The sequence below is a fragment of the Perca flavescens genome, chromosome 13 (assembly GCF_004354835.1).
Source record: "Perca flavescens isolate YP-PL-M2 chromosome 13, PFLA_1.0, whole genome shotgun sequence".
NCBI classification, from domain to species: Eukaryota; Metazoa; Chordata; class Actinopteri; order Perciformes; family Percidae; genus Perca; species Perca flavescens.
The window spans coordinates 4,142,916-4,156,487 of NC_041343.1; the positions used below are offsets into that span (position 1 = coordinate 4,142,916).

At 40.4% G+C, this 13,572-nt stretch overlaps 1 protein-coding gene across 5 annotated transcripts in view; it reads right to left on the reverse strand.

Annotated features, from left to right (window-relative positions):
* Window positions 1–891: 891 nt before the first annotated feature.
* The window catches only part of LOC114566553 (pbx/knotted 1 homeobox 2), a 116,186-nt gene continuing 103,505 nt past the window's right edge, over window positions 892–13,572 (reverse strand). For all 5 annotated transcript variants that reach the window (XM_028595100.1, XM_028595103.1, XM_028595102.1 and 2 more), the window contains 4 exons: window positions 9,679–9,798; window positions 9,117–9,193; window positions 5,792–5,964; window positions 892–3,896 (listed from right to left, as the gene is read on the reverse strand). In XM_028595100.1, the coding sequence (XP_028450901.1) occupies window positions 3,619–3,896; window positions 5,792–5,964; window positions 9,117–9,193; window positions 9,679–9,798 (648 nt within the window). In that variant the 3' untranslated portion in view covers window positions 892–3,618. The remainder of the gene's footprint in view (window positions 3,897–5,791; window positions 5,965–9,116; window positions 9,194–9,678; window positions 9,799–13,572) is intronic.

Genomic DNA, 13,572 nt, shown 5'->3' on the forward strand with positions numbered 1-13,572 from the left:
TTCTTCAAACTTGCCGGGGCCGGGAAGCTACGATACCCATTAGCAGCATTAGCAGCACCTGGGAGTTTATCATGTGACAGAGAAAACGCGAAAGGCGGAGCCGTATGTCCTGTATGTCCCTTATATTATATATTATCCATACAAGGACCACGTCTGTGAACTGGTCAGATTGAGTCTGTGAACTAGGTCAATAAGAAAGACAACGTCTGTGAACTTATCAAGTAACAGACTGTGAACTGTCCCATATTTAGCAAGTTTTACCGAGATTAAACTAAGCTTTGTAGCGACAGCTACATCGTAGTGAAAAGTAGAACTACTGCAATCTTGTAATGGGTAACAAAAACACCAAGTAACCCAAAAGGCCAAAAGGACCTGTGGTCGGAGAAATGTTTTTTGTTTTTTTTGTTGTTTTTTTAAATAATTTGTAAATGCACTTTAATGTTTTAATTTGTTTTTTTTAATCATTTTCTAATTGCTCTTTAATGTTTTATGTAAACACTTTGAAATGCCCTGTTGCTGAAATGCCTTGCCTAACGTATTTCAAGATGGAGCATGAATATGGAGCGTCTACCCCTGTTCATGAGAATGCAAATGTAAAATTTCATGCCAAAAGGAATACTTGAAATTGATGGTGGAGGTAAATATTCATAAAAAAAAGGACAAGTCTGTGAACGAGCAACGCAGATTTAGATAATGAACAACTAAACACGTTACACACTGGATCTTTAAGAGTCAGGAAAAACCTGCAAGTTAATTATCTAGTGTTTTACCTCCTGTTATATATATATATATATATATATATATATATATATATATATATATATATGGCCCTAGATTTGTTTGTTCAGCCTAAACATATTCAAAACTTTCATATTACAAAGTCCAAATCAGTACCTTTACATGTTTTAATTATTAAAATCGGTCTATTGAAACACAATAGATTATGACAACCAAGTGTACAAATGAAATAGAAATAGTCCCTATTGTCTGTCACTTGCTCCGGAAGATCCATTTAAAAAAAAAAAAAAAAAAAAAAGCAATCAAGAAAAGAATATTAATGAGCAACATACTTCACAATGAACAATCAGAACATTCAATTTAACATGGTTTTTTTTTCTTTTTCTAGACATCTTCACATTAGAAACGAGCGACTCCATTTGCGTGTTTTAGTACAAAACAGAGAGCTGACATTGTTTCACAGTTTCTTCAAAATCCGTCACGTGAAACTGAAAGAGACGTTTCCACTGAGTTTCCGTCCTCTCTTTCTGTCTCTTTTTGTCTCCTTGAAAAGGTTTGTCAGTAAAAAGACGCTGGATCTGTCGGGTTGGGGATTCCAAAGTCATTGGGCGTCTCTGTGTTGAGCTGTGGCGGAGACAGTTTGGAGTGACTGGCGCTGCTCGCCATCCTCTTATTCTGGGACAGAATCACAAAGGTCACAACAAAAAAAACAAAAAAACACTAGCAAGCAAAAGACCGACTTGATGGTTGAAGTCAAGTACGTTCATGGCCACCGGCTAACACATAGCATTATTCAGAAAGTTTGCCAAACCTACAGTCAGGGTGCGATTTTCCGGGTGGGGGGTTGCGTGGGATATTACCCGTTCTGGTCTACATATCCCCAGTGGGGACAAAATGTATCCCCCCCCTCAAAGTGATCAATGCTACTTCACTAATAGACCATCTATTATATACCTAAAAGTATTTTAAACTTAGTAAAGCGCTGTAACGTGAACAGTCTATAGTGCGATAGAATGATAAAATCAGATTAGCAGCTGCTGGTTGTATTTAGCCTCTACAGAGCTCCGGGACGCCGGCTACCAGCAGTTGTTCAGCCGCCAACAGGTGACTGAGAGCCGGCTACAGGCACCACCAGATGATGGTCCATTCAGGGGCCGTGGTAGTGGAGGTTAGTCAGAAAAAAGTGAGCGTCATGTGGCAATGACAGTTAAGTTTAGACAGCAAAACGACTCGTTAAGTTCATGAAAAAGATCGCCAATAAGATTTGGATTATGACAATCCACGAGGAACGAACGAGCGTTTCCTGGGTGAACGTACTTTTTTTTTGCCGTGAATTGAACTCCGCTCTCTGGCTTGAAAGCGCTGTGTTTTCCATTGAATATTGAAGTGCATAATTAAGTGATGTGGTGTGACCGAGTGGCACTATATTTAATTTATTTTATTAGGACAATGCACATTAATGAACATTTTGGTAAATGCACCAGTGTTAGCCAATTGGATAATTTTCAACTGTAGTCCTAGTTGCCTAGCATACATGTCTTTACGATGGGAAGAAACCGGAGCAAACCCACGCAAGCACGAGGAGAACATGCAAACTCCACACAGAAAGGCCTGGGACGACCTGGGTTCGAACCCGGAAGCTTCTTGCTGTGAGGCAGAAGTGCTAACCACTGAGCCACCGTACTGCCTCTCCATGTTATTGGAAGGGGGATTTAATTCTTGCATGTTTTGTTTTGTCGTGCGTGATCAACACAAATCGCACCCTGGTTACCGTATATGCAGAAGCAACTGTCATCGTCATGTTGTTCCTTAAAGCTACCTTCTGAGGCCACGCAAAAAAAAAAGAAAATAGAATAAATATGCAAACCCCTTCAACACCAGAATGCAAACATATGAAAAATCTGATATACATACCTACCTATATGTGCAGTCAGCATACACGGGTTCACTACGTTTTTCTTTGCTCGTGGGAGAAGAAAAATGAACGAAAGAAATGATCTAACATTGTTTTAAAGTCATGCTCTAAAAGGTTTGCTGCAGCAATGAGTCAAGTGTCTCGCTCATGAGGAAGAAACTCGCCGAATGAGTGCCGTTCGACCTGAGAACCTATGAGTCATTTTAAAAGGCGTGAATGATGTCCCAGCAGTGGAAGCCAAACGCATATAGTCACTTCTGCAGATATTTGGACAGCATTTCAGCTTTCTTTTAGCTCCTCGCTCTTATTCTAGGAAGCAAAATGACACAAGGACTGCAAAGTTAAGGTGCAGACGGTCGGTTGGAAAATTGAGAGCACTTTTTCAAAAGCTGCTTTTTGTAACTCATTTCACGATGCCAAGATTACATTCAATTTGAGTAGTTGTTTTTCACGTACAGTCAAAAAATCTCACTGTGCAAATTTTTTTTCTTTTACTGCAGTTTGTTGATGTGCATGTGCAACTACTCGAGACTCATCGTTCTCCTGTTTTCTCGTTTAACAGACTTAAAAATGTCATGGCTTTCTGAGAGTATCAGACTCCTTCAACTGTTACTCTAAAGTGGTTCAAACGTCTTCATTTAAAACTGGCAGTAAAATCTTTCCAACCTTTGTGCCATTTCTGTCCATACAAAAACAGGAGCTATGGAGTAAAAAAAATGTGCTACTATCCGAATATTTCAAGAGCTCACTGCATGAGAACATACAATAGTATAAATGAAACAACACCTATTCATCGTTACACTCCATGGTGGCTCTGCATTAGAGTCTCTGATGAATTTGGACAAAACCTAATATGCCACGCGTGCGCTCCAGAGTCCCCTCTCATCAAAGCTGTCCTAGTTTGAATGAGGCGTATTTTGGGGACAGCTCAGGTCAAAGTTCATACAGTCTCTTCCTGTGGTGGCCTATTCCAGTTCCTCTTGGTGCTCCATGCGCAGATCTCTCCTTCCTCCTCCTCCTCCTCCTCCTCCTCCGCTGGCCATCTGTCTCCCCGTCTCATTTTCCTCCTCCTCGTCCTCCTCGTCCTCCTCTTCCTCTTCCATTCCTTCCTCCTCTTCCTCCTCCTCTTCCTCCTCGTCCTCGCTGCCGTCCATGGAGTCGTCGGCTCCCAGCATGGCTTGCTGCATGGCCAGGGTGGCCGAGTCTGAGGACAGGGACTGGAGGCTGTCTATGCTCAGTGGGTCTGGGGGGGTACAGAGAGGGGGTGAGTAGGTATAAAGCCAGAAACAGACCAAATCCATCCAAAGACAGACACTAGTGTTAAATGTAAGAGTGAGTGAAAACTAGTCAGCAAGCGAGCATAGAGGTTTGAACAGGTAGCTACTAGAAGTAAATAAATGGTAGAAATAAAGAGCTAAAAGTGCTGACTAATCAGTTCACATGATTAGTAATGGTTCGAACAGTTTTAGATGAATGTCTGAAACATTCAGCTTTTAGCTTAGCAGCAGAACCATTGATGCTGATCAAACCGAGCTTTCATTTAATTTTTTAGACAGGAATGGGGAGAGAGAGGGGAATAGCTGCAGCAAAGGAGTGTGGGTAAACACGGCTGCAGTTAGGACTCAGTCCTAAAGGCACCCCTCCCATGCCAGCTACCTGGTGAGCTACAGGGGCGGACAGTTCAGTTAATAATTAGACTAATATCGACTTTTATATAATGAATAGTTTTATGTATTTGGAACACACATTGGGAATCAATGAAGGGGTTATCTGACAGGGCTGTGGGCGGGCCTCAGACCAAAAAGGTAGGGAACCCCTGACTTAAATAACTGTATGTGCAGTTTATTATTGACTGAAAGCAGAGCTCCATTTTCTAAAATATTCCGCTACATGAAAACTACACTAAAGTAAATTGGTTCAGTTAAAATGATGAGAGTGACGTTTGGTTTTGAGGGTAGTTTGCTGCTCTGTTACTACAGCTGCAGTGATGGAGGTATAGGTAATAAATGGCACCCAATGGCTAAAATCTCAGACCTAAAATGGGCCTTGGATGACTGCTAACTATTTCTTTATCCAAATATTCTCAAGAGAGTTGGAACCCTCGTGCTTTCAAACACATGCTCATCTTATTTAAGCCAAGGACCCCTTAACTGAGAGTGTTGTGGTTATGGACATTTCTGTTGCCTGTTTGTATATTTTTTCCCTTGTATGTATTTATCCTGTTTTGTATATTTCTGTTTACCCTGTTTTGACCGTGTTTTTTGTGTGTTTGTTTCCCATTTCTATTATTCTGCATTGTGTTCCTGTCGTCTCTGTTATCCCTGGTGTTGTCTAGTGTTGTGTCAAGTGTCTGTATTTAGGTTATGTCATGTTTTGTCTGTTTGTCCTGCTTCCTGTTTTATTTTGATAGTCTGGTTTTCTGTCTTGTCATGTCTAGCTTTGCTTTCTGTTTCCCGCCTTTGTTGATTGTCCTGCCTCGCCCTGATGTGCTTCACCTGTTGTCTCACCTGTTTCTGATTTACCCATCACCTCATGTATTTAGCCTCTGTGTTCCCCTTGTCTTGTGTCAGATCGTTTTGTGGCTATGCCCTTGTGTTTCCGTCCTGTGCCTTGTGTATGTTCCTGCGTCACTTTACTCCTGCCTGTGTTTTGCCCGTCAGTTTATGTTTGTAAGTTTTCCAGTCTTTGTGCTGCCGCTTTTTGTTATAATTAAATCCCTGAGTTCCACCATCTCCTGCCTGCCTGCCTGCCTCTCTGCATTTGGGTCCTCACCGTCCCTCACCCCGCAACAGAGAGATGGATCAGGCACCTCCTGCTACATATATTGTATTAAATGAAGTTGCATATTAAACTGGGCCTACAATAACGTGCAAGGCAGCCTAAACCCTCTATACATTTTTTTTAGTGCATAGAATACTAAGCTATTAAAATAAATCATATTTTAAGATTCATGTAGGAAAAATGCAGATTTGTCAAGAATGTTATGCTCAGTGTTCTTGACTTTTGCCTTCACAGCTTCTCCCATACATGAAAGGAAAGAGTCAACAGTGACATCTAGTGGGGACATTTCAAACACAAGTTTGAGTTAACAACTTGGGTGTGTTTGTCTTGTTAGTGTTGGTGTTTGTTACTATTTACTGTCTGAGTTGTTTCCTGATCTGTGCGTCTGCAGAACTCCCGCCACGATGGAGTCCGGCCAGAAGCGCTGTGTCGGACGGTGCTGGGACTTCATCTTCTTGGCTTTAGGAGCTGGGTCCGGGTTACTGGCGTCCAACATGGGCTGGAGGATACGCCGGCGGGCGTTGATGAACCTGTGAAAACAAGCAACGGTGGAAGGAAGTATTCAGATCCTTTACTTGAGTAAAATAACTAACCCACTGTTACAAGACAATAGTGCTGCAGTGAAAATGTTACTTAAAGGTATAGTGGTGGATTTTCTTTTTCCAGGTGGATCATCAAGACTATTGGTCCTCCTAGTTGTCAATCATTCTGGTGATATGTTTACGTAAGGCCGTCGTACGTGCACGTCCCTAGCTTTCAGTTGAGCTTGAGCTACGGTTTCAGCCATTCATTGAAGCTTTTGGGAGAATATTTCACACGCTGACGTGCGCTAAAAGCACAGGTTGGGCTTCCCACTGATGCCTCAGTCGTGAAGTTTCTACTCCACAGGTAAAGTTTGGCTATTTGGAGAAATCCATTTAAAATCACTGCTAGTAAAAGTTGATGTAAGCTATGATTAGCGATGCTAGCCCTGGCACAAGTCACGCACCGCGCACACACGGTAAACATCTCAATTTGTGAAAAAGTGCAAATCTTCTTTTGGAGAGTAGGCTTGTATGAGCCATGCCGACAGCAACTTGTAAACAGTGCTCTCTCGTGCACACGTTTAATAGGCGTTCCCTCTCGGGAGCAGGCAGAGTGTTGCGCATGGGCATTTTTTCAAAAAGTACAGAGGGTGGTTCTTTTCTAAAATTCGGGGAAAATCCTCCACAATACCTTAAGTAAAAGTCTGTAAGTATCATCAGGAAAATGTACTTAAAGCATTAAAGTAAAATTATTTTTTAGAAAGTGTAAAGGATCCAACCAGTTTTTTGTTTTTTTTTAAAGATAATTTGCTTGGGCTTTTCATTTTTTAAGACGACAGCTAAGTGAGAAAGGGGGAAGACATGCAGGGAATTTGTCACAGATCGGATTAGAACCCTGGACCTCTGCATCGAGGCATAAACCTGTCAGTATATGTGCGCCTGCTCTACCACTGAACCAACCCGGCCACCAAACAGTTGTGTAATTTCATAATCATCTCAGCTGGACTTGTAGCCGTTATATTGTCGGCTAGTTTACTTTAGAATCAAACATCAGATTTTATAAACTACATGGGTTCTGTGAGCAGGAATCTTAATGTGTAAAGTAACTAGTAACTAAAGCTGTAACAGATGAATGTAGTGGAGTAACTAAAGTAACTAGTAACTAAAGCTGTAACAGATGAATGTAGTAGAGTAACTAAAGTAACTAGTAACTAAAGCTGTAACAGATGAATGTAGTAGAGTAACTAAAGTAACTAGTAACTATGTGTACTTAAGTACAGTACTTGAGTAAATGTACTTAGTTACATTCCACCACTGAGAATAAGAAAAGGACAAGGGGGTGGTGGTGGGAGTGATGTAATACACAGTCAAATGTTCAAGTGAAAACAATGTATGTTATCATGAATCAGCTTGGCAGATATAGTATTTCAGAAAAGCAAACCAGAAGAAATTTGGGTTACATTTTACTTGAAGGTATCTACATAAGAGTGACATGACACTGTCATGAACGTGTCAAACATAAACAGTCTCAAACGTTTATTCCATAACGCTTCTTTTAGTAAGTGTCATTCGGTTATTGACCTGACAAGTTATGGTTAGGGTTAATGTGTCATGACAGTGTCATGTGTTCATGACTGTGTCATGTCACTCTTATGTCGATACCTTCAAGTAAAGTGTTACCGAAATTTGGAATGAATGTAGCAATTTCTATCTTCCGGAACGCCATGATCAATCAAATATCATCAGGGTGTTGTCTGATATATTATATACAGTCCATTGATCAGCAATGGGACTTTCACTGTACAGTATATTTCCACAGATTCCAGTTATACAAAACAACATTGTTCATGTTTTAAAAACAGTAAATGCAGGCCTGAAGTACTTGAGTTCGGACTTGAGACGTTTTTCTGTTCGGACTCGTCTTGGACTCGTTGCTATTTGGACTCAGACTTGTCTCGGACTGGACCATTGGACTCGCCAAATATTGTAGTTGGCCTCAACCGAGAACAGCTACAACAAGATGTTTTTTTGTTTGTTTTTTTTTTTTCTAAAGTAACTTCCTTTTTCAAAACAAAACCATTGATGAAGGGCGAAAACAGGTATTGGTTTAATTCATAATCCATCTAGAACGGGCATTGGCGCTGGTCGCCTGGTACACGCCTGGCTGGAGACAATCATCAGCCATCAGTCTTTCATTTCTTTTGGCCACAGACACAATGTCAGCGAGCACTGTATACTATGGATTCTTCAAGACAAGTAAGTTCAAGAATGGGAACTATGCATTTTTGTTTTTATCAAGTCACAAATAATAGAGCAAAATTATCATCTTAAAATAGAAGACATAGTGTCTCTCACATCACATAAACTATGAACAGGTAAGTAAATGGTCTTGAAGAGGATTCTTTTATTTCTGTCTCGGCCTTGACTGTCCCTCATTTGGACTGGGTCTTGGACTTGTCCTGGACTCGACAAAGGGGGACTTGACTACAGTCAAGTGCAAGGATAATATATACTCCTAAAGATAGGCCTATTTCCTACAGGACAGCTTAGACTTGAAAGGGGAGAGAGTGGGGCAATGACATGCAACAAAAGGCTGCAGAATGGAGTTGAACCCGCGGCTACTGCGTTAAGGACTAAGCCTCTTTATATGGGCGGGCGCTCTACCAGGTGAGGTACCCAGGCGTCCATATAATAGATCATATTTACTCGTAGTGAATACAGAAATGTAAATGATCAGAAATACAAAACATGCAGTTAGAAGCAATTTCAAAATATTTCCCACCAAAAAAATCCTTTCACAAATGCCATCTTTCATTTCAACCCATCAATGGATGAAAAGGTCAAATCTCCATTTCTCAGTCAACAAAGTAGCAAATTCTGCACTTTAAACCCCCAAAGTAAATTTACTTATAAAAGAAGAGTGACAACGCATGACAAGAAGGGCCCAATTTGGACTCAGGTGTGCTTGATATATGAGACCAGGAGATGGCACCATAGTGCCAGCAATGTGCTGAGGAGCTGCAGTATATTCCTGTTCAACCAAACCTCTCCTCCACACACATTTATACTACAATAGTAGAAAGCAGTGTCTATTTGTGTCCAAACGTGCACGTGAGGACTTTATGGCCTCGGTCGTTTATAGGAACACAGAATCTTACCAGTTGTTGACTTGCAAAAGGGTTAGATTTGTTTGTGCTGCAATCTGCCTTTTCTCATCTTCTGTCGGGTACGGGTGCTGAAAGAAGGAGGAAACAGCAGCTTAGTTTGCAAACAATTTTCTGTAATAGCATCTGAGTGCCAGAACCTAAACGATTCTGACTTCTCATGTGAAAAACAGTGAAATGTACTATTCTAAGACCAGTCAGTAAACGTCCCCCCCCTTTTTGTTATGTTGAAATTTTTTATTTTATTATTTTTGTTATTTTTATTTGTTCATACATTATATACGGTGTGTGTGTATATATATATATATATATATATATATATATATTTTTTTTTATACTTTTTATTCATTTATACATTATGTATACAGTGTGTGTGTGTGTGTGTATATATATATATACTGTACATATTTTTTTAGTCATTCGAAATAAAGATTTCATTCATTCATCAACCTTTCCTTCACTGCTTCTACAGCTGCCACCTCATAACACCAACATGTATGACCATTTAAGATGAATGCACACACACACATGCACACACACACACACTCTGCCTCACCATGAGATGCTGAAAGAGCCAGGAGCGCATGATGTTGGTGGCATGTTTGGGCAGGACCCCCCTCTTATTCTTGGACTTTTTGTCTTCGCTGTCCAACAGGGACGACAGGTCCACGTTCACCTTTACATTAAAGACCAGGAAGAGAAGACAAGGGGAGAAATGAAGCGGATGGTAGGGCTTAGCAATTGTTGCCACGGAAACAAAGGGAGACTACCAATTACCTATCTTTTTTTTTTTCAGTGGCAAGGGCAGAAACACCTCCTCAAGTGTCACCATGGAAACTGAATTTGAGTAATGATACTTAAAATGTAAAAAAAAGAAGAAAAAAAAGCCGCACCCTTGACTGTGTGGAAACACGAGAGGGTCAGTGGTCTGTTTGGTGCTCCGACGAGGAGTTTAAAGAGCCGAGGGGCAGGCAAGCCCCCGCTCCAAAGTTTGGAATTCACCGTTGGGTACTGAATTAGTGAACGGCTGGTACAAAGTGTGACTGCGTTTTGGCTTGCTTTTTCATTTGTGTTGACCTAAGCGTGTCTTTGTGTTCTGTTAGAAATCATTATTCCGATGTTATTGTTTGGAGTGCTGAAGGACTCCGAGTATTGACAGTGTTTTGACAGCCTGCGGTGTACTGATGGCTCTGTGCGAGTTAGGGCTGCACGATATGAGGAAAATATTTGCGATAAATAAATTGCGATTATTTGGAATGATGTGATTGCAGAAATTATCATTTTTGTATCGTTATTCTCATTTTCATTGAAAAATTTAAAAAGTTGAAATGATTATAGTGTGATTTGCGAGGATCTGTACTAAAGAAAGATGTTTTCTGTAGTCTGTAGGATAGGATTTGTAGGCTGGGACGTCTCTTCAACACCACAATACTTCATTCAGAATGGTTTAACACATATTTTGCCTTTAACAAATATTGCGCCCCCGTCTGCAATTTGGATTTTTCACTAGTCCATATTGCAATTTGGATAAAATTGCGGGTAATTGTGCAGCCCTGAGTCCACATGTCTGCTCTGGCTTAGCTGTGCTTGTGAGGACTGACTTTATAGTTCCCTACTGCACTATTTCCTCCTTTTTGAGTGATGTTTCATTAAAACTACAGTGGATAGTTGTTTTAGGAAAGTTCTGAGCCTTTTTTTTTTTTTTTATTAAACAATATATATGTGAGACATTTAACATGTGTGTCATCAGTAGAAATCAATGGCATCGGGGCTAAAGTGTTAGAAACGGTAAGGACATCAGAGCATTGAGAGATGGACTGATTCATTGTTGGTCTTTTTATGGGATTTCTTGATAATAATACAAAATATAGAATATCACCAGACTGAATCTTTAATGCCAGGTAATGTGATGTACTTAAGAGTATTAAAATTAGAAGGATAAACCCTTTGGAATGACTCATCTCATTTCTGAGGGGGTCCTTAGGACAAATATGCAGAAAATACATTCACACGTACATACAGCACTCCCAAGCCTAACAACTCCAACACCAATTGACTCCCCCCATAAAAATAATAATAATAATGAAAAATAAATATACAGTATATACAAGTAAATACACATTAAGTTTGTCTTTTCAACTTCATGAAAACAGCCCACATTTCTTGTGTTTGTAGTAAAGAGTATTCATACAGTCACATGTTGAGACTCTAGGGACTCTAGGTACACCAAGTCTAGGGTCATGTTAGGGTGTTGGTGTTAGACATGTATTGGTTAGGGATAAAGGTTAGCCCCAGAGTGCCCAGAGGAAGGATGCAATTTGATGCAATGTCACTACATTACAGTATGTGTGTGTTCATTTCATTTTGAAGAAAAATATGTATGTGTGCACTGAGGCAGATAATGTGAAACACAATGAGCCCTCAGTAGCGACCATTACCAAACTCTCTTTGACACAGAGCTATACTGCACACATACACATTTATCACATGCACTGAATCACATTGCACACTGTATTTTACTGACTGCATAGTTGTAAATATGTAATATATAATGTGAGACAAATCTTTGTAATCTGTCATTATAATTGTACCAGCGACTTTGGGTTATTTCACAATTTTGTTTAAATGAGGGACCCATTTGTGGAGGCTGAAATATTTCAGAGGGGAGCATAATGTATGCATGTAACATGCATCAGCATGTAGGACAAAATGCATGAATAAGTAAAAAATGCAGGTCTGCTTAAGAATATGAAATACATGAATTATATGCATAGTGTAGTAGATGAAAGAACCCAGGCTGTCTTAGTGATAAATAACAGACAAACATGTATGTACTCACAACCATGCAGAACCCCTGTTAACCCACACAAGGCCCATAGATACACATTCACACACACACACACACACACACACTCACGTCCCCCCTCACACTCCCCACACCAAGCAAGAGTCATTACAGTTGCAGCTGGGTGTCACGTGGGTAACCCTCCTCTTATACCACCTCAGCCCTGGGAGTGTGCGTGTTGCGGGGGGGAAACTAAGGTTGAATTAATTGGCCGCGCCAAGCTGGAGAGTGTGATTACTCGGGGCTTGTCGGCAAAGTAGCTACGGGGCCGTGTTCAATTCCCAGCCCGCATGTAGCACTCTGCTTCAGCTGGCTTTTCACCGAGGCCTCCTCTGACTGTCAAGCACAGACTGTACCTGCCTGAAACTGAGCCAGACCAATGCTGCTGCACACGGATCACTGTTTGAACTCCCCTCTCCCAGTTTCTATTCATATCTATAGGCTAGTGTTGGCACTATCAAGGCCAGACCAAGACTGGCCTCAGTGATGCGCCAAATCCACCTAGCCTGGTGCTTTTCTGAGTCATGCATATGTTTGAAATGTAAAAAAAAAAAAAAAAAAAAAAGTCAAATGTAATCTTAAAATCCAAACTAAATTTGATCTATAGAAAAGGTTTACTCCCCCCCTAAGCAGAAGCAAATAACGTATCTTCTGTTGCATATTTTAATATTGCACTGTCAATCTAAGCTGTACCTTAATAAAAATGTGGATTATTACATAATAACAAAAAAAAGTTACACATAGACCAAGAGCACGTAAACATTCAAACAAGTTAATTGCACAGATGACAATTCCTATAAATGATCTTTGCTTTATGTTTGTACTCATTCTTTGCCTGAAGATGATCTAGTACCAAAATGTTGCCTGCTATTAAACTTTATATATTTTTTGCAAGTTAGACAGTGTGCGGGAGTTTTCATTTTTTTGTCTGTACTGATGTTTGTACTCTATAAAAGTGAAAGAATGCCATCCCCAACTCCTTTGTACATCAGTGATACTAACTATATTAAAAGCATTGCCAGTGCTACTGCCAAAGGCAGACCTTTTACTTGAAATGGAATGGAATTCTGTGTTTTTATGTTGGTAAAGAGTATTATGTCTGCTCTACATTTGTGGGCCTATTATGTTGCCTTCCGTCTGGTGTCTAAGTCCTGTGTTGTGACTGTCTTTTGATGAGTCAGCGCCAATTAGCCAGGTCAGATTCCTAGTGCTTCCGTCGGACGGAGCCAAACAAAGACACTGGTCCCGTGAGCAGACCTAACAAGGGCTCCAGTGGCTGATGGAGATCAGGGTTTCTATTCCCAATACTCTGACACCTCCTTCCCAACAAAGGAGGGTCTGTCGCGGGCGATACAACAAAAGGACTGGTATAAGTTTTGGATTCCAACAGTCCTCTCCTTGATTATCTTTTAAGGAAACAATTACCCTTTTAAAAAATAATTAGAAATAGCTTTCGATGGCTTACCGCTCGGCTGAATACAACAGACAGCGTATCCCACCTACAGAACAGTTTACAATGAAGTTGTCTTCTTCTTTGATTTTATTCATAGAACAGAATATCCTATTCCAAATCCTTCAAATATGCTATGGTTCGAGTCTATATTC